Source organism: Octopus bimaculoides, chromosome 11 (genome assembly GCF_046866305.1).
Source record: "Octopus bimaculoides isolate indiv1 chromosome 11, ASM4686630v1, whole genome shotgun sequence".
Taxonomy (NCBI): Eukaryota; Metazoa; Mollusca; class Cephalopoda; order Octopoda; family Octopodidae; genus Octopus; species Octopus bimaculoides.
Window position 1 is genome coordinate 75,349,008 of NC_142938.1, and position 25,450 is coordinate 75,374,457.

At 34.0% G+C, this 25,450-nt stretch overlaps 1 protein-coding gene across 25 annotated transcripts in view; it reads left to right on the forward strand.

Annotated features, from left to right (window-relative positions):
* LOC106875082 (serine/threonine-protein kinase BRSK2) overlaps window positions 1-25,450 on the forward strand; it is a 316,142-nt gene that overhangs the window by 283,873 nt on the left and 6,819 nt on the right. For 11 of the 25 annotated variants that reach the window (XM_089360366.1, XM_089360367.1, XM_089360369.1 and 8 more), the window contains 2 exons: window positions 4,706-4,765; window positions 19,155-19,214. The exons of 4 other annotated variants lie outside the window; for them this stretch is intronic. In XM_089360366.1, coding sequence (XP_089216492.1) covers window positions 4,706-4,765; window positions 19,155-19,214 — 120 coding nt within the window. Of the gene's footprint in view, window positions 1-4,705; window positions 4,766-19,154; window positions 19,523-25,450 lie in introns of those variants that run through there. 10 more of the 25 variants (XM_089360373.1, XM_089360375.1, XM_089360386.1 and 7 more) reach the window with 3 other exon arrangements.

The window sequence follows — 25,450 nt, forward strand, 5'->3', positions numbered from 1 at the left end:
ATTTTAGAGTAGCAAAGATAAGCTTTCCTATACACTTTAATTCTCAAATGTTATACTTTTCACAAACAAGCTCACCTTTGAGATTTTATTCTAACTCACTGGGTTTTCTTCCCCATTAGACTCTTGGATTATAATATTTAAACTTGGATGAAAAATGATATATGAAATTAAGACCTTGATAAAACACGTGGGTTTATATGATTCACAAGTAATTTCTTGATTTCAATTAGAATTCATTGTAGGTTTTTATTGTTAAGACATGTTTATATGGCCAAAGGTGCAATATGGGCAAATGGTTAAGAACTTTGCTTGACAACCACAAAGTCCCTGGTTCAGTCCTACTGAGTGGCATTTTGGGAAAATATTTTCTCTGTAGCCTTGGATCAACCCTTATCTTGTGAGTAAAATCAGGTGGTTGGAAATTGTATAGAAGCCTATTGAATGAATTGTGCCTGTAATTCAAAAGAACAGCTTTGTTAGATACTGTACCATGTTGATTCTGATTGAGAATTACATTAAAGGCACACATTCTGTGGAATACTCAGCCACTTATATTTTAAATCAGGAGCAAATGATTCAGAGAATGCTTCTCCATCTTTCCTTTAACTTGAAAATATCCTCTTCCCAGAATTGAGGTGGTTTCATGGCAAATAAGTCGAAAGGTAAGCTATTATAAATCGGCACGAACTTTCCGGACAACCCAATATTTATTTATTTATAATACATAAAAATAAATAAAAAGCATTGAGGTTGATTTATTCAACTAAAAATTCTTCAAGGTGGTGCCCCAGCATGGCCGTAGTCTAATGACTGAAACAAGCAAAAGATAAAAAAAGATTCTGTGATGTGTTTGTGAAGAGTAAAGGGTGGAACAGGACCATCGATGAACAGTGTCGGGTCCAAAACAGAGATAATGTAGTCAGGAATGCAGGACATGTGGGAATAGACATGGCCAAGTGGTTAAGATGTACTCTTTACACCCATGTGATTGTGGGTTCAGTCCTACTGCACAGCATTTTAGGCAAGAATGGAATTTGGTTGGTAGAAACTGTGCAGAAGTATTACGTAAGTACATGTGTGTGTGTGTGTATTTGCCTGTGTGTGAGAGTGTGAACAAACTTTATGCAGCAAAGGAAAGTAACTTCGTGCTGTTTTAATGCTACCCTAAATTATCTCCCCTTATGACAAAGTCGACTGGCCTCATGTTTCTCCCGAGATCGATAAAATATGTACTACACGAAGTACTGAAATCAATACAATTGATTGAAACTCTTAAAGGCAGTGTCCCAGCATGGCTACTCTCCAATAATTAAAGCTAATAAAAGATTAATAAAATAAAAGAAAAGAATAATAAGACCAACAAAAATGGAGCACTTCCACAACTATGGCTTGGTATATTTGCTATGGATAGGGAAAAATATACAAATAATAATGGCAGTAAAACAAATCCACGAAAGAACCTGGCACAAACCATCTGATCATTAAAACCAGTGAAAACAGCAACAAACTGTTGTGTTGTAACTTCCAGTATTTCGAAAGTACTCTGGGAAATTAGATTCTTATAAATCAATGTTGTTTGCTAAAACAGTGTTGTTTGTTATCATTGATATTATTTGAGTAATTATAATTATTTATTCAAATGAGATATCTAGAAGCAGTGTTCATGACCTTCGTAAGCCATCAGGCCATGGACACTGCGTATTTGAATAAAATAGATAATTATAATTACTCAAATAATATCAATGATAATAATTTGTTGCTGTTTTCATTGGTTTTAATGATCAGAGGGTTAGTGCCAGGTTCTGTCTTGGATTGAGATTGGTATGGTTGATGCCATTAATGTTCCATATGTATCGTTATGAGCCCAGTATCTGCAAGAAATACATTATTAGGGAGAGAATTCCAGAGAGCTAACATTATGAGAATGCAAGACAGGGTGTAGTGGTTAGTGCTGGGCCTAGGGTGTGTGGACACAAGAGGGATTGTGAAAGGAGGAGAGATGAGTAGGTCAGGAATACTTGAGTGGGTGTGGCATAAACCCAATCAACTCTAAGGAGCAGGGGCCATTAAAATAGAAATATAAAAGAAAGAGAGAGTAGACAGCATGTCCATGGGCTAGAGGCTGGAACATGCCTGGGCCTGGGAATGATTTTATGCTAATCAGTTAGGCAACCTGTTTTTGAGTGGATGTGGCATAAATTCAGCTAGCTACTGGTGTTTGATGGAACAGAGAATGTCAGTACAAGATCTGCATTTACCAGACCCATGTAATTCTGTTCTCTGTCAAAATGTCCTTTATTACTCTCAACTCATAAGAATATAGTTTAAGATTGTCTCTTTGTTCTTTTAGTTGTTTCAGTCACTGGACCGTGACCATGCTGGAGCACTGCCTGGAAGGGTTTAGTCTCTCAAGTCAACCCCAGCACTAGATTGTTTAAAGTTTGGTACTTATTCTCTTGGACTCCTTTGCTGAACTGCTAAGTTATAGGGATGTAAACAAACCAACACTGGTTGTCAAGCAGTGGGGAAGGGACACATGCTAGGATAGACACACACACACATGACAGGCTTCCACACAGTTTCTGTCTATCAAATTCACTCAGAAAGTGTTGGTTAACCCAGGGTGAGTTTGAATCCAAAACCATGTAGCTTTAAAGCAAACCTCTTAACCACATGGCCACGCCTGCATCAATGTCCAGTTTTTGCTTTAGACGTAGGTTCTTCTTTTGGATTAGTGAAGCAAACAGGTTGTCTTTCATGAATGTTTCATGCTCCAAGAATTAAAGACAATTCTAAAAGGTGGAAGTATGTAGTGTTGATTTGATAGTGTAGAACTGGATAAAATAATAATGCTAATTCTAGCATAAAAATTACTTAAGAACACAAAAAAAATGTGACCTAGCATAATAAATCATTTTGGGATGTTTCCAGGTCATTTTTAATGATTGAATTTGATAGGAAAGGCTGCATATAGTTTGATGTGTTTTCTATGAGATTTCTATCCGTTGTGTTGTAACTTTCGGTATTTCCAAAGTATTTTGGGAAATTTGATTCTTATAAATCAATGTTGTTTTATAGTAAATATTTTTGTAAAACTTTCTGTTTGAAATTATAAATATCCATACCACAGATAATCACCTTTAATCCTTACTGCACAAGGACCAGGTATACTAGATTCCCTATATAACCCCTTGAAGCATGGGAATCGAGTTTGGTATGTTTTTGATAGTGCGGTGCTTTCCAGCATTCTCCACATTTCATATGATGTTGTATGGACATTTTATTTTTACTGTCCAATAGAAAGAGGTTGTGAGAAGTGATTTGCATATGATTAGCATATTACATCACCAGCAAAAATGTAATCAGTGCAGTGAGGGTTAAATATCATAATAATTAATTTCAATTAACACCTTTAAAGTTAATGCCTCAACTTTGCTGCACTTTTTTTATCTTTCTCTGATTTAATTTAGAGAAACCAATTGCAGAATAAAAAATTGTGGGCTTGTCAATTTAAAGAATTATTGAAAAAATGGCAGCTCTAAAATGTAGCGCCTTTACATTCGAAAGCAACTCTTATTATGTTATTCAGTGCAACTTTTATAAGGATAAAACATACAATTCCATCTGATATTATTTGTTGAAAAGCCAACAGGAAACATACAATGCTTTTGATTTCAGTGAAATCAAGTCGTCCTCAAACCATTTCTGCCCTTGGTGCGTACCTGGATTTTAAATTTTTTACCAATCTTTTCCACCCTTCTTGGTCTTGGGCTTTTTTTCTTGGCCATGAACAGTCCAGTATAGAACTTAATATTGGTGTAGCTCCCACCTAGTGTTTTACTGTGTTTGTGGTAATTCTGTTGGCGTCCATCTCCTCTTAAGGTAATAAGTGTCTTTACAACCGTCTGAAGAAGCTCTTCTGTCTTTGTCAGGATTTTGTTATTTGATTCTGCCGGGTATCCACACCCACCCTCATGGAGAGGCCCAATAGGGGACTGGTTTAGTCAATGACTCCTCGACCACGAGTGGCAGGTGGTACTTTACATTTGAAAATGTAGGAATTGAACAAAGTGTAATTTTTATGAATCTGAATCTAACATTACAGTTTTCCATCGTGTATTACTTCGGTCATGCTGCCATTTAGGAGTTCTATAAATATACTGGAACATTTGAAAGAATTTATGTTTGGATACTTCTCTTTCCAGGATAATATCTATTCTATTAACTTTAGTATTTTGTGTTTAACTAACTTGACAATAACATGTTTATGCTTTATAGATTCATTTATTTAACTATATATTCTGTATATTTATATAATAAGTGAGTATCTTGGCTCTTTACCAGAATTAAACATTACTCTCACATGAGAAAACTAAGTTGAAAAAAAATATATCTAAAAAAATATTGTATAACAGTCTATATTTGTGGATATTAATTGTAACAATAATATTGAAACATTTTTAATATATTATACTTCTCTGTGAACAATCAAAGATAAATATATATAAAAAAAGAAGATATATTAAGTTTTAAAAGTCCCCTAAAACACGAAGTAGTAGACATTATAAGTTTGGTAATTTAAAACTTATAATAAAATGTTCTCTCCTTACATACAGAAAATATAACCAGAGAAAGTCCCCACGAAAAGGATTCATTCTCCGTGTGAACTATTTCTGTTGATGGAATAATTTGTTTTCTAATTCAGATAATGAAAGTAGCTCGAAGCACTATCATGACTACTCCATCAACTTTACGACCTGGAGAGGTAAGCCAACTAAGTACTGTGCCTCACAATTACATATAACTCTCAGAATAATACAAAGCTCAGCTTAGCTTATTTTGTGACTTCACTGTAGCAAGTACCAGTAATTGCATAGGGGAAGCCTTCGGTATTATCATAATTGCATGTAAATATTGAAGCATGATCACATCTTTGTATATTGTGCTAATTTTGAGAGAGTGTCTTTAAGTTCTTAATCTTTTTAATAAAATCTGTTTTTTAACATTAAGTGAATAATGTATTCAGGGTAATTTCTAATTAGGTTATTTAAGCAATCAACCGGGAAAAAATAACAAGGTTTTTTTTTTTTTTTCAAATTTAAATATATGTTTAATTATCATAGATTAGTTATGTTGATTCATATCCTTCTTCTTTCAGAACTTTTATGCTAAAATAGTTTTAAAACAAAATTTTTAAATGCGGGGTTCAGTCTTACATTTACTAATTTGTATAAATAAATAAATATAAATATATATATATATATGTATGTATGTATATACATGTGTATATATATATATATATATATATATATATATATATATATATATATATATATATATATATATATATATATATATGTATGTATGTATATGTATATGTGTGTGTATATATATTTATATATATATATATATGCACCATCATCATAACGTATTGAAAACACAACTGTTCTAGCTTTAACTTTTTATTTCATTTAAGTTTTTCATATTTTTGTATGGGGTTTTTTGCAGTTTCTTTGAAACACTTAAGCTTCCAAATCCAAACTTTCACAGTCTCATCTTCAGGACGACACAGTGCTGCAGTCTCTTTACAAGTAAATAATACTTACATAATTAGTGTAGACATTACTGCCACAGTCTGAATTTTAGACTGTCATATTATACATCATCAAGTACATATTTTTGTTAGTGATTACAATATACTATCTATATTATTTATCTTAATATTATTCTGTTTCCATCATTAATCCTGTATTTTTTTTTTTTTTGTGAGGAATTCTATACAAGGTAGACATATTGTTTACTAATGTTTTCCTATCTCATTTTGTTTTATATCATGAAGCATAATATACTGCACTTACTCCTTGTTGCAAGTGCATAGTGAACTGACTAGAGACTATTGTATTTGTATGGCCAATATGACAGCTAGGGTTATGAAGTTCACAACTTTCATATTAGCAATCAAATCAATAAACCCATTGATCATTAGTAGCTTCTTGCATTCTTGTTTATTATTGATAATTTTGTCTTTAATTTTAATGTCTTAGTAGTATATAATTAATGTCAGCTTATATTTGGATGTGGTGCATTTAGTGTTCTGTTTTATGAGGCTTTTCACAATGTGTTCATTTATTCTATTGATACATTATTTACATTATTTACATTTGATGGATATTTGTCCTCATCTTGTTTGTTGTTAACACAACGTTTCAGCTGATATACCCTCCAGCCTTCATCAGGTGTCTTGGGGAAATCTCGAACCTGGGTTCTCATTCCTAAGGTATTTTATGATGTTGTTGGGGTTAGTAGCCTGTGCTCTTAATCACTATGCCATATGCCCGTGGGCAATAGCATAGTGGTTAAGAGCGCGGGCTACTAACCGCAAGATTCCGAGTTCAATTCCAGGCTGTGACCTGAATAATAATAATAATAATAATAATAATAATAATAATATCGAAAAATACCTTAGGAATGAGAACAACAAACAAAATGAGGACAAATATCCATGAAATGTAAATAATGTAAATAATTCTTCATCACTTAAATATAGAACTGTATTATTCTATTGCTTGTGTGCATTTGATTCGTATGAATAGATTGTAGAGCCTTAATGCTTGTAGTTTCTGATTTATTTATTGCATTGTATTTATGATTGTATTATTTCTACGGCTGGGTCTATTAGTTTGTCAGAATACCTGCTGCCAATTAGTGTTTGCTTTATTCTGTAGATTCCTTTAGTGCTTCATTTGTCAAGGACAATCTGTTGAGGGATTTCACCTCTGGCATTTGTATCTGTGTGGGCATTTACATTTTCATCCAAGTAAAGGTGTTTGGCATCACACAAGTCAACAGGCATGATTTGCACTTTATTTTTCTATATGAGTAGTTATGTCTAGAAATGGAGTCACTGTATTGCTAGCAGGGCATTTGTTCCTGAAATATAGAAAAGTTCCGTAGCTTTCCCTTTTTGTATTCTTAGAAACCCTCTTTCTTCATTACTTAATATTTATACCATTTTAAATGAATTTTCATATGGAGTTTCTTTCTTCATCACCTACGAAGAGAAAAGACCCTGTTTGTCAACATTTCAGGACTAGAAACAATAGAAATCATATGAAATAATACAGGGTCCACCAAAATTAACTATACATTTTTATTTCAACATGATAAATGTAACATAGAAGAAATAAGCTACTACAATACAGAAAGTAACACAGGGTACACTAAAGTTTGTTGCAACATAAAACGTGATGTTTATTAAAGCTCCGTGTGCTCTCCGTGGAGCTCAATGCACTTTGTTAATCTTTCAGGGACCAAGCGGTATACTCTGGCGCACAGCTCCAATGGCACTTGAGCAATGGCAGCTCGTATTTGTTCCTTAAGTTCAGCAATGTTGCAGGGCTTTGTTGAGTAGACTTTCTCTTTGAGAACGCCCCACAGGAAAAAGTCGGGTGGGGTCAAATCCGGCAAACGAGACAGCCACTCAAGCAGTCCTCACCTGCCAATCCATCAACCGGGCAGGTTGGCATCCAGCCAGTCTCGCACAAGCGTAGCATAATGGGCCGGTGCCCCATCCTGCTGAAAGTACAGACCTTCTGCTCCATCCTGCTATTGTAATAACAGCAAAAGCAGCTTCTGTAGAACCATTTCAAAACTGCAATCTTTTGCTCTTTTGTTAATCGGGTGGACATAATCGATATAACAGTATATCTGAAATAGGGGGGGGGGGGGAGAAATAAAAATATAACATTTCAGCTTTCAAATGACATATTAAATAGAAAAATTGAATAAGTATCGACAAAGTTACAAGCAAAAGAAAATATATAGTTACTTATGGTGGACTCTGTATTTACAAACATCCAATAATAAATCCACTTGGCATATCAGCGGATTATTAATGAAGAAATGGTTCATGTTCCATACAACAGAAATACTCTTTCACTGTTCACATGGGTTCTTTCTTATGGCTCACATTTGCATCCTTATATGTGGTCAGAGTAGTAGCAAACTGATGCCAAGATACAAACAAGCAGAATATTCCAAGAGTGTGGGCAATAAATTTGTTTAATGGAGAAACTGGAAAACATTAAAGAAATCAAAAGAAAACATAGAAAATAATTCCATATGAGATTTTAGTATCCAGGAGAGTTAAATTAAAACTTCTAGTAATACAGTGACCATATTTCTAGATATAAAGCATTCAGAAAGAAAATAACAAATAAATACACCACATCTCTTTTCACTAAAGAGACAATGGAAACATGCGTAATGTTTAACACAGATACTGAATGATGTCAGTGGTGGAACTGTTACTTTGGAGGGCATTTAAATTCTCTTCGACTAGTGAAGCTCTCTGCATAAGGAAATCTACAGGAAATAACAACGGCAAACACTAACCAACAGCTAATATCCAAACAAACTAATAGAACGAATCACAGAAGTGTGAATATAATGCAATAAATACATCTGTTAACTTACACAAACTATCATAAAGTGTGTTATATGAATCAAATGCATGGTAACTATGAAATGGGTGAGCACATTATCAAAACCTTTATAAGCAAGGCACAAAATACATTACATCAAGCCATAAAACTATCATTAATGACATGCTACAAAAATAATAAAATGGAAAACCTTATCAATAAAAATTCCAATGGATGTAAGACTGCAGACAAGCCATTAATTATCAACAGGGTTTATTACAAAATTGATTGCTAACATGGAAGTTGTGAACTTCATGACTCTAAGTAGTTGTATGCTGTCAACTTAATGTGACAGTCCCATGAAGGTAATAATAATGACACAGGAAATGCGTCAAGGCCGACAGGAAGTGGTGCAGCTTCCTAAGTCTAAACAACAGTAGTATTATTCCCTTCATGGGACTGTCAACATTAAGTTGACAGCATACAACTACTTCAACGTATCGCTACTGCATAAATCTCTATGAGAGATTTAGAAATGTATTATTTCTAATTCATGACTCTAATTGTTATATTGGCCATGTAAGTATAAAACTCTACTGTTGGTCCATCATGTATTTTCTGTGAGTAGCAATTGCAATGCATTATATTCCACCAAAAATAAAAAAGCTAGATGGGAAAACATTAGCAGATAAGACATCAATCCTATACAGAATTTGTTTGCCATGAAAGCAAACTAATGATGAAAGAAATGCAAATACCAAACAATGATGGTAAAATAAGATAACGTATACTAATCACAAACAAAAACAATACCCAGTTTATGATGTTTAATTTTAACCCTTTAGCATTTAAACTGACCATATCTGGCTAAAATGTTCTACTTGTTTAATGCTCAAACAAACCAAATCTGGTCTCTTACACCTATCCTACAATGTCACCGAAATCTCAAAGCTACATGATAATGCATGATTAATTCGAGAGGATGTTAATATATAAGCTTAACATTTAACAGAATAATCTGAATGCTAAAAGGTTAAAGACCAAAACTTCAAATTCTGGCACTAATGTCTGCATCAATCATATAGGTGCTGTTTTTTATAAACAGACAGCAACACACACCAACATTCCTTCATCCTGAAGATGAAATCTCGAAGGTTTAGAAACGTCTGCTAACAAATTGCAAAAAATTAATATGAAAATATGAGGGAAAAGACTTGGATAAAAACGCAAAGTAGAACTCAGTCATGTTTCCAATACAATATGTCTAAAAGAGAAACTGTTCCAGCATATGTATGTGTATATATATATATATATCATCATCATCGTTTAACGTCCGCTTTCCATGCTAGCATGGGTTGGACGATTTGACTGAGGACTGGTGAAACCGGATGGCAACACCAGGCTCCAATCTAATTTGGCAGAGTTTCTACAGCTGGATGCCCTTCCTAACGCCAACCACTCAGTGTAGTGGGTGCTTTTACGTGTCACCCGCACGAAGGCCAGTCAGGCGGTACTGGCAACAGCCACGCTCAAAATGGTGCATCTTATGTGCCACCTGCACAAGAGCTAGTCCAGGGGCACTGGCAACGATCTCACTTGGCTTGCCGGGTCTTCTCACGCACAGCACATTTCCAAAGGTATTTGTATTTATAATTATAATTATATATAAACATTTTATTTATAACAAAAGGGCTTAATATATGATGCAGAGTTGAATATTTATTATTCAACTACTGACAGTCACTTCAGAGTTTTGCTAAGGGTGGCTTGTCAAAGTATTTGATAGACCACCCCCTGTGAAAAACAGCATAGTAATTATCAACCTTTTGGTATTGTGTGTGTGTGTGTGTGTGTGTGTGTGTGTGTACAGATGGAAGAGAGAAAAAAAACTACTGAATAAATAGAGTTCATTAATTTATTTTGAATCGATGACTTGTGTCAATGTTAGGCCAAGTTTCTCACTTCTAAGCATTTGTTCAGGCAACAAACGGACTGTGTTTCACAGAGATAGGGAACTGGGAGTAGCTACAGTGTGATTTTATCAACCGCAAGTGAATGCAAATATACCATGTCATCATCATCATCATCATCATCATCATCATCATCATCATCATTATCATCCTTGTGATCATTGTCATTGTCAGCATCACCATCATCATTGTCATCATGACCACCACCACCACCACCACCACCACCACCACCACCACCATCATCATTTCCCATCTATTCCTCATGCTGGATGGGTTACCAGGATCCAAGTCAGTGCTTATTTGGAGTTACTACCCCCTCACATTGGAGACCCTGTCTTGCTCATATATCCATATTTGGAAGGGTTTCTACAGCTGGATGCCCTTCATAAAGCCAACCACTTTACAGGGTGTGCTGTTGGCATTTTTCTTGTGGCACGAACAGTAGGGAAGTTGCTTTGTGTCTGGCAAGATTGAAGAATTCTCTCTCCTCTACTTTCTCTTTATTTCATTCAAGTAATGTGGCTGATGAGAGAGGAAACAGATGAAGAGCAAGAAGATAGAAGAGAGATTTTGATGGAGAAGAGGAGAGTGATAGGGGTGAATGGAGGAAGGAGTAATAGAAGTGAGACAGTGATAGGAAACTACATGTCGCTTGTGGATAAGGAAATTGAATAGAAACACAGTTTGAGTGTTGCGCAGAATGTGAGAGAGTGATCAAAGGTTGATATGAGGGTGAGAGAGAGAGAGAGATTAATATGAAAGAATAAGAGACAGAGAGAGAGAGAATGAAAGGAGGGGAGTGATGTATGTCAACAATGAATGATGGATGTGTATGTGAAACAGTGATTGGTAGATAATATTAAAAATGAGAGAGAGAGAGAGAGAGTGATAAAGATAAGTAATGGTAGGAGGTGATTAAATAAGGACTGATACAATGCTATCCCTCATTAGACAGGCAGCATGATGGGAGAGAGGCAGAGTGATAAAGGGTAATGGTAGCAGGACTGAAATAAGACAGACCCAAATTCCAAACTTCATTGCCCCCCCCCCCCCCCATTTTAACATCCATTTTGTCATGCATGCATGGGTGGGTTGTGACTGACCACAATCATTTACCATGACCATTGTGAGGTTCAGTTTCTCATCATCAGTAATCACTACTTCTTCCTATGTCTACCTAGGTCTTTATCTACCACATGTTCAACACATTTCAAGGTTCACTAAGCACTTCTTTACACAACCGACATCTTTCATATGCATCACGTGCGCAGACCATTGCAGTCTCTTATTTCCTGCACACACTGCATTTGGTTCCTCCTACATCCGACTTTTCAGTCTCTCATTTCATTCGTGCCATTGTTCCTTCCCACCAACATTACACACCCGGTGCCGCATGCTTGCTTCACTTCTCTCCAGCCTTCACCAGCCTTTCACATTTAAGGCCGACACCTTGCAACTGTACAGCATTGCACTTTGTACACAAGCGTCGTAACCATCTGCTCTCCATTACAAGTATGTGCATGTACATGCACTCAAATACATATATTCATATTGTCTGAATGTGCACACACACACATACGTATATATGTTAATACATAGCAAAGTACTTGTTAAATTATCTATGTTCTCTACATGCACACTTACACATAGACACTCTCTGTCTGTCTCCCTCTCTCCCTCTCTCTCTCTTTCTCATTGCCTCTGTCTGTCTGTCTCTCTCGCTCTCTATCTATCTATCTATCTATCTATCTATCTATCTACCTACCTGCATATCTATCTACCTATCTACCTACCTACCTACCTACCTACCTACCTATCTATCTATCTATCTATCTGTCTGTCTGTCTGTCTGTCTGTCTGTCTGTCTATCTATCTATCTATCCATCTCTCTTAAATACACACTTTCTCAGTTACAGTCTTTGTTTAAAGCATTTTAATTCACAGATAATTCAATATATTGGTTCACATATCAAAATTTTATGATATTATTATTATTATTATTATTATTATTATTATTATTATTATTATATGATAATTTTTATTTTACTTTAAGCAGTAACTCCCTAAGCTTTTATACCCCATTCTTTCATGGGCTACTATCCTTCTTTTGAAACAGCCCCCTCCACTGCTAATCAGGTTACCTTGGTAACAAAAGCTATTAAGCCTTCCAGGAATTTGAAAGAATCTATTTCCCTAAGGCTCATACTGATGATTGCTCTGGTGCATCTACCACATATGATGTTTACCTTTATTGTCAGCTTGCCTGTGACCCCACAACACCTGTTGTGTAGCCATCATTTACACTGAGTACACAGGTTGACATTCACATATATGCACACCTACTCTAAATTTCATAAATAGTCCCACTCAAATAAGTCTATGGCAGAGGTTATCTACATCAACTAATATAATTTCAGTAGAGATCTAGTATGCATGTACATTTGTGTGTATATGTATGTATGTATATACATATACATATGTTTATATCTATATATATATATATATATATATATATATATATATATATATATGCACACACATAAATGTTTATATATATATATATTTTATATATTTATATATATATATATATATATATATATATGTGTGTGTGTGTGTGTGTGTGTTTTGATATATATATATATATATATATATATATATATATATATATATATATATGTAAGGCAAAACATAAATAATGGTCATTACATATTTCTTTATTGTAGTAAATTTGACTTTCAGATATTTCCAGTAGTCATTGTAGGTTCGTTATTGATCGTTATTGATTGGTTTACTCAATTGATTGGTTGACAAAAATTAAACGACCTACAGGATTAATGCTACTCTTGTCAGAGTCACATGTGTTTTGTATATATATATATATATATATACAATGTTAATTCTCTAAATGAAGTATTAACAGTAACTGCACGATAAAGTGAAGTGTATTGCCACTTAAGTGTGGCTGACCCCTAGGGGTGGATGTTACTGTTGCTTTAGCCCCAGGAGGACATCTCCTCCAGCTGGCTTATCGACACACTACTGTGTCCTGTTTGTTTTGCCAAGGGAAGTTATCCCTCTCATCGTGATCGTAGCACGAATGGACCCGGGTTTCAGGGTTATTTCCCTTCGTCAGCGTCCGATAGCTACCGACCTTCGATAGCTACCATAACCCTGAAACCCGGGTCCGTTCGTGCTACGATCACGATGAGAGGGATAACTTCCGTTGGCAAAACAAACAGGACACAGTAGTGTGTCGATAAGCCAGCTGGAGGAGATGTCCTCCTGGGACTAAAGCAACAGTAACATCCACCCCTAGGGGTCAGCCACACTTAAGTGGCAATACACTTCACTATATATATATATATATACATATATATATTATCCATATTTTACTATGGCTGGGTAGCCAGTGTATTTTGACTGGAATCTAACAAGAGAAATCTAGTTTCATAGTTAGTCCAGAGTTGCCTCTCTTTCCAGTTTTCAATGTTGATGAAGGCTCCCCAAACTCACTTGATGTGTTTACAACTTTTTGACTACAACTAGAATATTTCTCTAATCCAAAATGCAGTGAATGACCTTCTTAAGTGTTCAAATGTGTTTCAAGCTTATTTGAACTGATTACAAGTTCAGTTATATAATGTTTATTTTTATGTGAAATTATCTTTAAAAATAATTTATCATTAAACTGAAGGACTACTTAATACAAAGAGCATATTTATTAATTTTTATGATGGGAAGGTTGACAGTAACTTCAATATTTCGACTCATCACCTTTCATCACCAACCTGTTTATGTGTAAATGTTTTAAATATTTTTGTTTTAAAGCCAAAACAATGCAACTTATAAAAATTAATAATAATACAAGTCAATGGTTAGTACTATTTATTAACTAGTATTTCAATGTTTCAAAGCTGAAATATCATGTAATAGTACTAACCATTGACCTGTATTAATGCTATTTATAACTTGCACTATGTGTGGTTTAAAAAAATATTCAAAACATTTATATATATATATATACACAGACATATATATATATATATATATATATATATATATATATATATATATATATATATATATACATACATACATACATATATATATATATATATATATATACACAGACATACATACATACATATATATATATATATATATATATATACACAGACATACATACATACATATATATATATATATATATATATATATAATCACACATACATATATATATATATTGATAGTGATGTTGAAGTTTTGGTCAGCTAAACCATAATTAGACTGTAATGCATTAAGTTAATCTTGTATTTATATAGTACCTGGGGAGATAAAATTTTTCTGAGATTTGCTCAGTTGAATGGTAATTAAGTTGTAGAGTAGAAGTTGTGATGGAGAGATGTTGTGGAGAAATTTTTTATTGATTAAAGTTGGGGTTATGTTATTGTTCAGAATTTATTCATGCATGTACAACTTTGTAAACAGGTGTGTATATTTAGGGCTGTTAGCTTCAGGTCATAAGATTGCTTTTTAGCGGTTCACAAAAAGGAAGTAGGTATGGTAGGGGAAGATTTTAGGTCTGAAGATATGCCTTATTTTTAGTTATTATTGGTCTTATCAGATTTCATTCTTTGCTTTGGCAATGTAAAAGAATATATATTGTTCACACAACATGTGGACATTAAGCCACATGTGCAATACAAGCACTGCCTGCTTAGTTCAGATGTCACTTGGTTTAAACCACTTCCTTGTCCTTGAGTGCCTCTATTGGAGTCCGTTCTCTTGTAGGCATTTATGCCAGGTGTCCTGTGAGAGGATAACTTTCTCCTTTCCTCTTACCATTCTTGGAGTCCTTGAAAACAGCCATGAGTACTATTTGTCCTCTTGTGACTCATTGAAAAACGTTTATGCAAAGTCTAGTTTGTTTTAATTAAACTGGGTTGACATATTTTTCATATGTGGAAGGCAGAATGATCAAGTTGATCGTTGCTGAGATTTGAATACAGATTGTAAAGGGACATAATTCAAGTCATAATAGGTTTAGCATGGCAGTTAATTATGTCCAACATGTTGCTACCCCTATGTTGACCAGATTTTAGAAAAAAAATCAGAGTGAAGTGGCAGCCTTTACCATTAACACTGGAAAGTTTTGAAAACTACTTTCCCTGTTTATTCTTTCCTAAAATATTTTATTGTATTTTGATTTATTTAATGCTTTCACCAAGGAACCTCTTTCAAATTGGTGAAATTTTCCTTGGTATTTAGTTGGAATCTAATGTGTACCAGTGGCTATTTCCTTCAAACTAGGAAATATTTATGCATTCAAATAAACATAACAGATATGTGTATGCGTGCACACACACACACACACACACACACACACTCACACATTCTATTATTCATAAGATACATTGATGAGATGAGGCAGATTTTAGGCTCATAGTTATTTTGAGTGATCTAATGTGTATGTGGATAAATGTATATCATCTATCTATCTATCTATCCACATATATATATATATATATATATATATATATATATACACGTATGTATGTATGTATGTATGTATGTATGTATGTATGCATGTGTGTGCGTATATATGTATGTATATATGTGAGTGTGTGTGTTATTATAGAGCAAATTGTTTTCAGCTGTGTATATTTTCCGCATACAATCACACACTCACACGTGCACATGCACAAACACACATTCACTTTCACACACACACACACTCATGCATATGCACATTCTATGTTTAAAGCATATTAATTTGCAGATAGTTGAATACATTGATTCGCATTTTGTAATTTTATATTACTTTTTTACTGCAAATTTTTTATTTATTTTTAAGATTTTCCATTTTCTCATTTGGTTTTGAAACATACACACATTTCTTCCACCATGCAAATATATTTTGTCTGCTTAGAAAGTCAAATAAATAAGTTTGTATAACTTTAGTAAATTTCAATCTTGATATTAAACAGCAACAAAAAGACAGCATTAATTATAAGAAAATAGATTAAATTGGAAAATCTTAAATATTTAACATTTTGCATTCATTTGAGCAAAATTGAGAAAAACAGTAAAGTTTATTTGCCAACAGAATGTGGTGGTCCTTTAAAGGAAGATGTCACTCTTGTTTAAGCTCCAGGAAAACATCTTTTCCAGTTGGTTATTGACACAGTATCTGTGTTCCTATAGTGTTTGCAAGGGAGGTCATCGCTCCCATCTCCAGCTGGAAAAGATGTTTTCCTGGGACTTAAACAAGAGCAGCAACATCCTTTAGAGGACTGCCACATTCTGTTGGCAAATAAACTTTACTATTCGCTACTATTACTGTATATCTATCGATGAGAGATTTAAAACAAGTTGTTTTTCTCTATTGAGAAAAGCAGTTTGCCACATGTCTGTGTGTTCATGAAACTAGAGTTTATTCAGATTTTCAAAGTATTTATGTTGACAGTTGAAAAGTCTAACCCTAATCCTAACCCTAATCCTAACCGTAACTGGATGCTTGTCTGTTGCAGACTTAAGCCACAGATGTGACTGGTATTTATTTTCCAGTGAAACAACAGTCATGTAGCTCAGGAAATGAAGTGCCTTGTTCAAGAACTCAGTTCACTGCTCAGTTTGATAATCAAGCCTTGCTCAATGTGTCGTGTACTGTTTGGTCTGAGAAATGATCCTCGCACAAAGACTCAGTACATTAATCAGTCTGAGAGCCAAGCCTTGCATAAGGACCCAGTGAATTGCTCACTCCAAGAATTGAGCCTTGGTCAAGGATTCAGTGCAGTGCTCAGTTTGAGGGTTGAGCTTTGGTCAACGAACCAATGCACTACTCAGTCTGAGAATTGAAACCCATGAGTTAATGATCATGAGCTCAACAATGCAACCATTAGGCTATGTACTTTATACCTTCACTGAGCCAATAATAGAGATTGAAATTAATTTTATGTTGGTGGAAACTTGATTCTTGAGGAATAATAATACAACCTGATGGTAACTCCTCATAATCATTTAACATCCACTTTTCCATGCTTGCATGGGTCAGATGGAATTTGTGGAGGCAGATCTTCCATTGATGGATGCTCTTATCATCAACCCTCACCTGTTTCCCAGTAAGGTTACATTTCCCCATTACCAAACATATTTTTCACAGAAGACTTGTATGTTGGTGATGCTCGTTTACAACCATCATGTGATGTCAAGGTTATTATTGTCATTATTGTATCATGACAAAACAAAAAAAGCACCAAAGCCATATTCACCTTCCCGAATCCTTTCTATTTGTGTGTTTTCTCTTTGAAAAAGACCACAATTGCATAGAATATAGAATTAATAATATTCACACTTAATATCAAGTTGTGAAAGCATTTCTAAGAACACAATTCCATTCTATAGAAATACTTACTCAATACTTTTCTCCTGGATATTTAAATACAACTTTTAGTCTCTGCACCTGTATCAATAAGATGTATGTATTTGATAATATATTTCTCTTACGAATAATGCATATTTTGTACATCAGTGAGCAGCTGTGTGGTTTCATAATGTTTAAAAACCCTTAGTTATGTAATTTGTTATTGCTTATAATTTACCACCATGGATTAAACTAATTTTGTAATTTGATTTTTATTTATTTTGTACACATTATCAGGAAATAGCATTCTCTCTTTATTGAAGCTAACATTTTCAAAGAGAAACATTTACACTATGTATCCCTCTGTGAAATAAATTATCACCTCGATAAATAGACTTAATCCCATGATTAATATTGATGAATATTAATCTTAATAGTCATTAATTAAAACCTATTGAAATTTAGTAAAACATCACTGAGTTATATTTCCAAATAGTTTGAGTTAAAAACCTGCTCAGTTTATACTCAGACATTTTAAAAGAATAGTAATATTTAGAGTGAAGCTTTTTATTATTTTCATTGCTGGCTACTCATACACACACACACACACACACACATAATATGTGTGTACATGTGTGTATATATATATATATATATATATGATATAATGTATGTATGCATGGGTGTATACGTACGTGTGAGTGTGGGTGTATATATATAGATATATATATATGTGTGTGTGTGTGTGTGTGTATGTATAAATAGGTATGTATGTGTATATGTATGTATGTGTGTATATATATGTATGTATGTGTATATATATATGTATACATATATATATATATATATATATACATATATATATATACATATATATATATATATATATATATATATATATGTATGTATGTATACATGTATATATTGATATATATATATATATATATATATATATATATATATATATATATATATATACATGTATGTATATATATATATATATATATATATATATATATATATATATATATATATATATATATATATACATGTATATATATATATATATATATATATATATATATATATATATATATATATATATACATATGTACATATACAGTCTGTGCTTTGTTGCTCAATTTTTTGTGATTCTTAACCTGCCACAACATATTCGCTCATCTCATTCATTTTCTGCCTTTATTACTTTATTCTGAGAGAGATGTGTTTGAGAAGCTTCTTTTTGCACGATAGTTGTGGCCCAGTCACCTCTCCTGGTTCTAGACCCAAGGACAGTGCCTTAGGAAGGAATACCTGAGATTGCATCTGTTTTTGATTTTCTTCCTTTTTTTTTTTTGTACAAACTATGTTGATGGCATTATTTGTTTTCTAATCCAGATGATGAAAGAAGCTAGAAGTTCGATCATGAGTGGCTCATCGACTTTAAAGCCAGGAGAGGTAAGACAACCATGCATCGACTGCAGTGCACTGAGCTAATTTAAATCAGTGTATTGCTGCCTTTGCTGTAGTCACCTCAGATGTTGTCTTGGAGGCTATTTTTGTTTATAATTGACTTTATCTTTCACTTTACTCCCAAATTTTTTTAATTCCACGCATGAATTTTGGACATAGAGTGGAAGTTCAATTATAAACAACTGTTTTTCTCCCAAGACCCCTAATAGAATGTAGAATTTATTAGAACCACTTTCCCTTGAAACAGGTACTTCTGTTATTCCTTGAATGATGATGAAAAAAAAAAAAAGAAATCAATAAGATGGTGGTATAAAGGCGTGTGTAGTTGGTACAAAATATCTTTGCCTTTATTTGGAAGCTGCTGAGTAAAACCAATTGAAAATATTTAGTGATGTTTAATTGATATTTATTAACATCACTTGAATAATGTTTGGAAGAGTACTACACATATCGTTGTTTGGAATGGGAAATGAAACAATATACAGATTTAAAATACATAAACCATTTTTTTTTCATTAGAAAATGAATAACTAAATATATTAATAAATAAACCAAATTTTAAAAGCACTCAAAAACAGAAAATTATCCTCATCTTAATGATGTGTTTTGATTTCGTATAATGTTGAGATTTTTAAAGATTATCTTCAAAATGGTTTTGAGATGAAAATGTCCTATATTTTTAAAAAATTAAAGATTTTTAGTGTTTCCATGACTATTTCTTATTTTAAATTTCATTCTATCTACACAAAAATATAAGTGTAATTCAAAACACCCATCAGTAAAATATTCTAAGTATATACTCTCGTCTTTTCCTCACACATGAACCCTATTAAGGTGTTAAAATATATTTTTGGCTGAAATATACCTTTATGTATTTTTAAAGGGCTCTAAAATTTTTATAATTTCTTTAAACTTTTGAACTGTTCATTTCAGTGGACTTTCAGACGTTTCTTCCAGGTTCAATCAAACCTGGGTTGTGTACCCAATTCAAAAATGTCCTTTTTATTTTAATGCTAACTTTTTTAGATCCAATTTATAATTATTCATCTGCTATGCCCCTTTCTTCGTATGCTGTGGCATTAGCATCTACAAAGAAACTGAAGCATGCAGGCAACAATTTCAGAATCCCTTTGTTGCACAGCTGCCCACAGAATCTTATAGTCCAACGATCAAATTGGTTGTAGAATTACTTCTGGTAATCCCATCCTAATCTTTTAAAACATGCCAGAAATAAATATAGATAGATAGGTGCAGGCATGACTATGTGGTTAGAAGTTTTCTTCCCAACCACATGGGTTCAGTCCTGCTATGTGGCATCTTGGGCAAGTATCTTCTACTAAAGCATCAGACTGACCAATGCCTTCTAAATGGGTTTGGTAAATGGAAACTGAAAGAAACATGTCGTATATGTGTGTGTGTGTGTATGTCTTTGTGTCCGTGTTTATACCCCACCACTGCTTGGCAACCAGTGTTGGTGTGTTTACATCCCTGTAACTTAGCAGTTTTCCAAAAGAGACCAATAGACTAAATGCCAGGCTTAAAATAACCAATACTGGAGTTGATTAGTTCAACCAAAATTCCTCAAGGTGGTGCCCCAGCATGGCCGCAGTCTAATGACTGAAACAAGTTAAAGATAGAGTAAAAGATGCTGAACTGTTGGATACAAATATGTCCATCAATGTAAGCCCTCTTTTTTAGTTTCCATATTTATATTGTTATTAGTTGTAGGCGTAGGAGTGGCTGTGTGGTAAGTAGCTTGCTTACCAACCACATAGTTCCGGGTTCAGTCCCACTGCGTGGCACCTTGGGCAAGTGTCTTCTACTATAGCCTCGGGCCGACCAAAGCCTTGTGAATGGATTTGGTAGACGGAAACTGAAAGAAGCCCGTCACATATATATATATGTGCGTGTGTGTGTGTCTGTGTTTGTCCCCCCCCCACACACACACACACTTGACAACCGATGCTGGTGTGTTTACGTCCCCGTAACTTAGCGGTTTGGCAAAAGAGACCGATAGAATAAGTACTAGGCTTACAAAGAATAAACCCTGGGGGTCGATTTGCTCGACTAAACGCGGTGCTCCAGCATGGCCACAGTCAAATGACTGAAACAAGTAAAAGAGCAAAAGAGAAAGAGAGAGTCTCCATACCATCAACTTTGTCAGTCCACCTTACTGAACAGATGCAGCTTCAACATGTCTTTAACAGGCATTTCAAAGAACGGTCATTACCATCATTGGTGTTGGCAGCAACACAATGTTGACTTGCAAAGACTTGCAAAGATAAATTTTAATGGGAATTTTAATGGGAATTTTAATGCGCTATAAACTATTTCTGTTTCACAGTCTCTATATATACTCATATGACATTTTATAAAAAACATATTAAATTTTTTCTTTATATGTTAATCAACATACCATGTTAATTAAGTTTTCATGCATTTAGTTAACTAACTTTTAGTAATATGTTTAACATAACTAACTTTTAGTAATGTATTTAACGTAAATTTTACTAACATAATTCTTAACTTACAATCTCCATTATTTCAGTTCAAATACTTACATTAAAAATTTTTAATTTTTTAAAAACATTTCTAAATTCTAATATAATTTTTCAACCTAATAAAAGGGTTAAAATTTAGATATCTAACTTCATTTCTTTAACAAATTCAATTAGCATCATATTAAATACAGAAAAATAATAATAAAAAAAAAAACAGGCTTCTCATAGAACTAACAACGGTTGGTAAAAATTGTCTAAGAATTCCTAGATTTCAACAAAGTATGGTTGAATCTGTACTTGTTTCTTTTCTCTTGGCATGAGCATGCACTGTTTAAGCCTCACCTCATGTAGAAATCTTCTCATTTGTTTTATATATATATATATATATATATATATATATATATATATGTATATATATGTATGTATATACATGTGTGTGTATATGCATATATACATATGTATATATATTATATCATATGTATGTGTACATATATATATATATATATATATATATATATATATATATATATATTGAGTCAATGCACTTTGCACATTGGCAGCTGTAAGTATGCCGACTGTTAATTTATGATGTAGTTGTCTATTTTGTTCTTATTTATTCTTTGATTTTTTTTTTTTTCATCAATAATTCTCCTTCTTAATCAATTTTTTAAAAAAAATCATTGGCAGAGGTAAGTTCTTTCAGAACGAAATCTTAGCTAGAAATTGTTTCTCTAGAATTTTTTTTTTTTTTTTTTTTTTTTTTTTACAAATTTATTTAAAGATTTTTCAAGCAAATATTTTTTTAATTTTTTTTCAACAAAATATTATTTTTTTGATCATGAACTTTCTTCTTTCAATATTTTTTTGAATGATTTTCTAAAAAATATTTATTGAAAATTTTTAGATAATAATAATGATGATGATGATGTTGATGATTTCAGTGATTTTTCTGATAATATTTGCGATGATACTGATAACTATTTTTACATTCAGATGAAACGAGAAAATGTTGAGCTGTGATGTTCATGCCTTTCCTATTGGTATGAGCAATGAAAATTAGATAGTTCCACTTGAAGTAAAGAAGGGACACAACTGCTTAATAGCTTGTCAACATCCGTTGGTTTCTTACATTACCAAAAGATTAAAGAAATTAAGTCAAAACTAACACCAAAACGATATCTCACCGTATTTAATTGTATCTTACCATGTTTTGGGTTTGATTTTGTTTTAATGTTGATTTTGACTTTGGTCAAAATTTGGTCACCTGCCATAAAAATAATTCCTAGAAACACAGGCGCAAGCATGGCTGTGTGGTAAGAAGTTTGCTTGCCGACCACATGGTTTTGGGTTCAATCCCACTGCGTAGCAAATTGGACAAGTGTCTTCTACTATAGCCTCAGGCTGAAAGGATGACAGACAACGTTGACCATGACAGTATTTAGAAACAGAATGTAAAGAGATGGAAGAAATACCACACAGCATTTTTTTTCTCAATGCTCTAACAATCTTGCATGCTAACTGCCTTAACATCAACAACAACAGCAACAACAATAATAACAACCATAATAATTAACAACAACAATAATTTCTTTATTGGCCACAAGGGCCTTAACATGCAATACAAACATCATACAAAAGGAGTTACGAAACTTGCATAGAATGTACAGCATCATCATCTTCATCATCCTCATCATTGTCATCGTCATCATTATCATCATCATCATTTTCATTTTCATTTTCACATATATGATAAGCAGTGGCAGATTGCAAGAACTGAGTATAGTAAAAGAGATGTTAGAATCTGTCATCTTGACAGGGTTAGAACACCTTACAGCTTGATCCCCTTCAGATTCAGACATGTGTATCTCTAGCTTTAGGAATGCCGAGGGAAGTGTTCCTTCAGCTCTACATAGACTGTTGGTGTAGTTTTCCCCAGTAACCTGTCACTTTGGGTACTTGGTATTTGTCCAAGAACTGTGAGTTTCATGAACTGCAAGGGAAATGGGCTCTTTTGTCATGAGGGACTTTCAGCGTCATCTTGCCTTCTGTCTCAGCTCATTCTGCCACTTCTCTCTCTTTTTATTCTTTCCAATGTCTTCTCATTTTTCTCTGGAAATCATCTCGTCAGCTTCCGTTTGAGACAGTGATGACGGAGATTATAACATATGTGGGAATGTACACACATAGTTATATAAAAAAAAGTTATATTAAGTATATAAGTCGTGGCACTCCGTCGGTTACAACGACGAAGGTTCCAGTGGATCCGATCAACAGAACAGCCTGCTCATGAAGTTAACGTGTAAGTGGCTGAGCACTCCACAGACACATGTACCCTTAACGTAGTTCTCGGGGAAACTCAGCATGACCCAGTGTGTGTCAAGGTTGGCCCTTTGAAATACAGGTACAACAGAAACAGGAAGAAAGAATGAGAGAAAGTTGTGGTGAAAGAGTACAGCAGGGTTCGCCACCATCCCCTGCCAGAGCCTCGTGGAACTTTAGGTGTTGTCGCTCGATAAATACTCACAACACCTGGTCTGGGAATTGAAACCATGATCCCACGACCGCGAGTCCACTGCCCTAACCACTGGGCCATTGTGCCTCCACAGTATATAAAAGTATATGGAGTATATTAAGATGCTTAGAACTGACAGTCAAATATTTTAAAGTCAACATGGCTAACTTCTTCAGGACATCTGTAGAGAGCATTCTTCTCTATAAGTGATGAATCCTGGACTATGAAGAAAGTGCTTTAGGATTGCCTTGATGGCACCAAAGAGGAAATTTATGGACACATTCTATCCTATCTTTACTATTGTTGTACAATGCAAAGTAAGCTTTGCTGACCTCGTACTGAACACCTGGCCATTTCAAATGTTATATTTTGGAAGCTTCTGCATTGTAACAGAAGATGAAGACTACACAATGTCATTGGTCTTATTAGGAGAAACATGCAACATGAAATTGAGAATTTACAAATGTTAATGGAGGCAGAGGTTCCCAATGTAGTTTGAAATGCATTCCAGTTGTGGCTGCTCTTGAAGAAGAAACAGTGGTAAATAAACACAAATAAATACATTATATGAATATAAACAAAAAGGAATAAGGACAACTCACTCTTGCATGGGTGAGAAGCCACAACTTTAGGTGCTTCAAAGCACTCTGTAACCTAGGTTACTTCTTGCTCCTGGTATTGGAACTTAGGACTCTTGAAAGTGACTGTTAATATTACATTGTCCATACTAGGCTAGCTTTGAGTCCTAATGAAGACTCTGGGAAGCTTTCATTTGGTTCTTCTTCCACCAGCTATTTGCTATCAACTCTAAGGTCTGTGAATTACATGCCAGAACAAGATAGACTTTTCTGATGCTTGTCTTTGATCTGGACTCGCTCTTCTGCTTCTGGATGTCTTGTTTTTGGTTTTTGGCTGTCTCTGGTGGCTTTTTCATCCCTTTCCCGCCTCCATATCCTCTTCATCTTTGCAAAGTGACAGCTGAAGTGCACCCTGCAAACAATAATTTCTAGGGCCTACAGCTTTTGATGCTGCTTTTCCTTTTGTCTACTACTTTCTTCCTCTGCTTTTCCAGCCCCTTTTTTGTTGAAAGCCTTCATGTGGCTTTTACTGCCACTTATATGGCAACTAGGATTTTGCTCTTCATTGCTCTACTTTTTACCTCCACAATGGACAGCTCCAGAATAGCTTTGTAGTCTTCAAGGGTCATG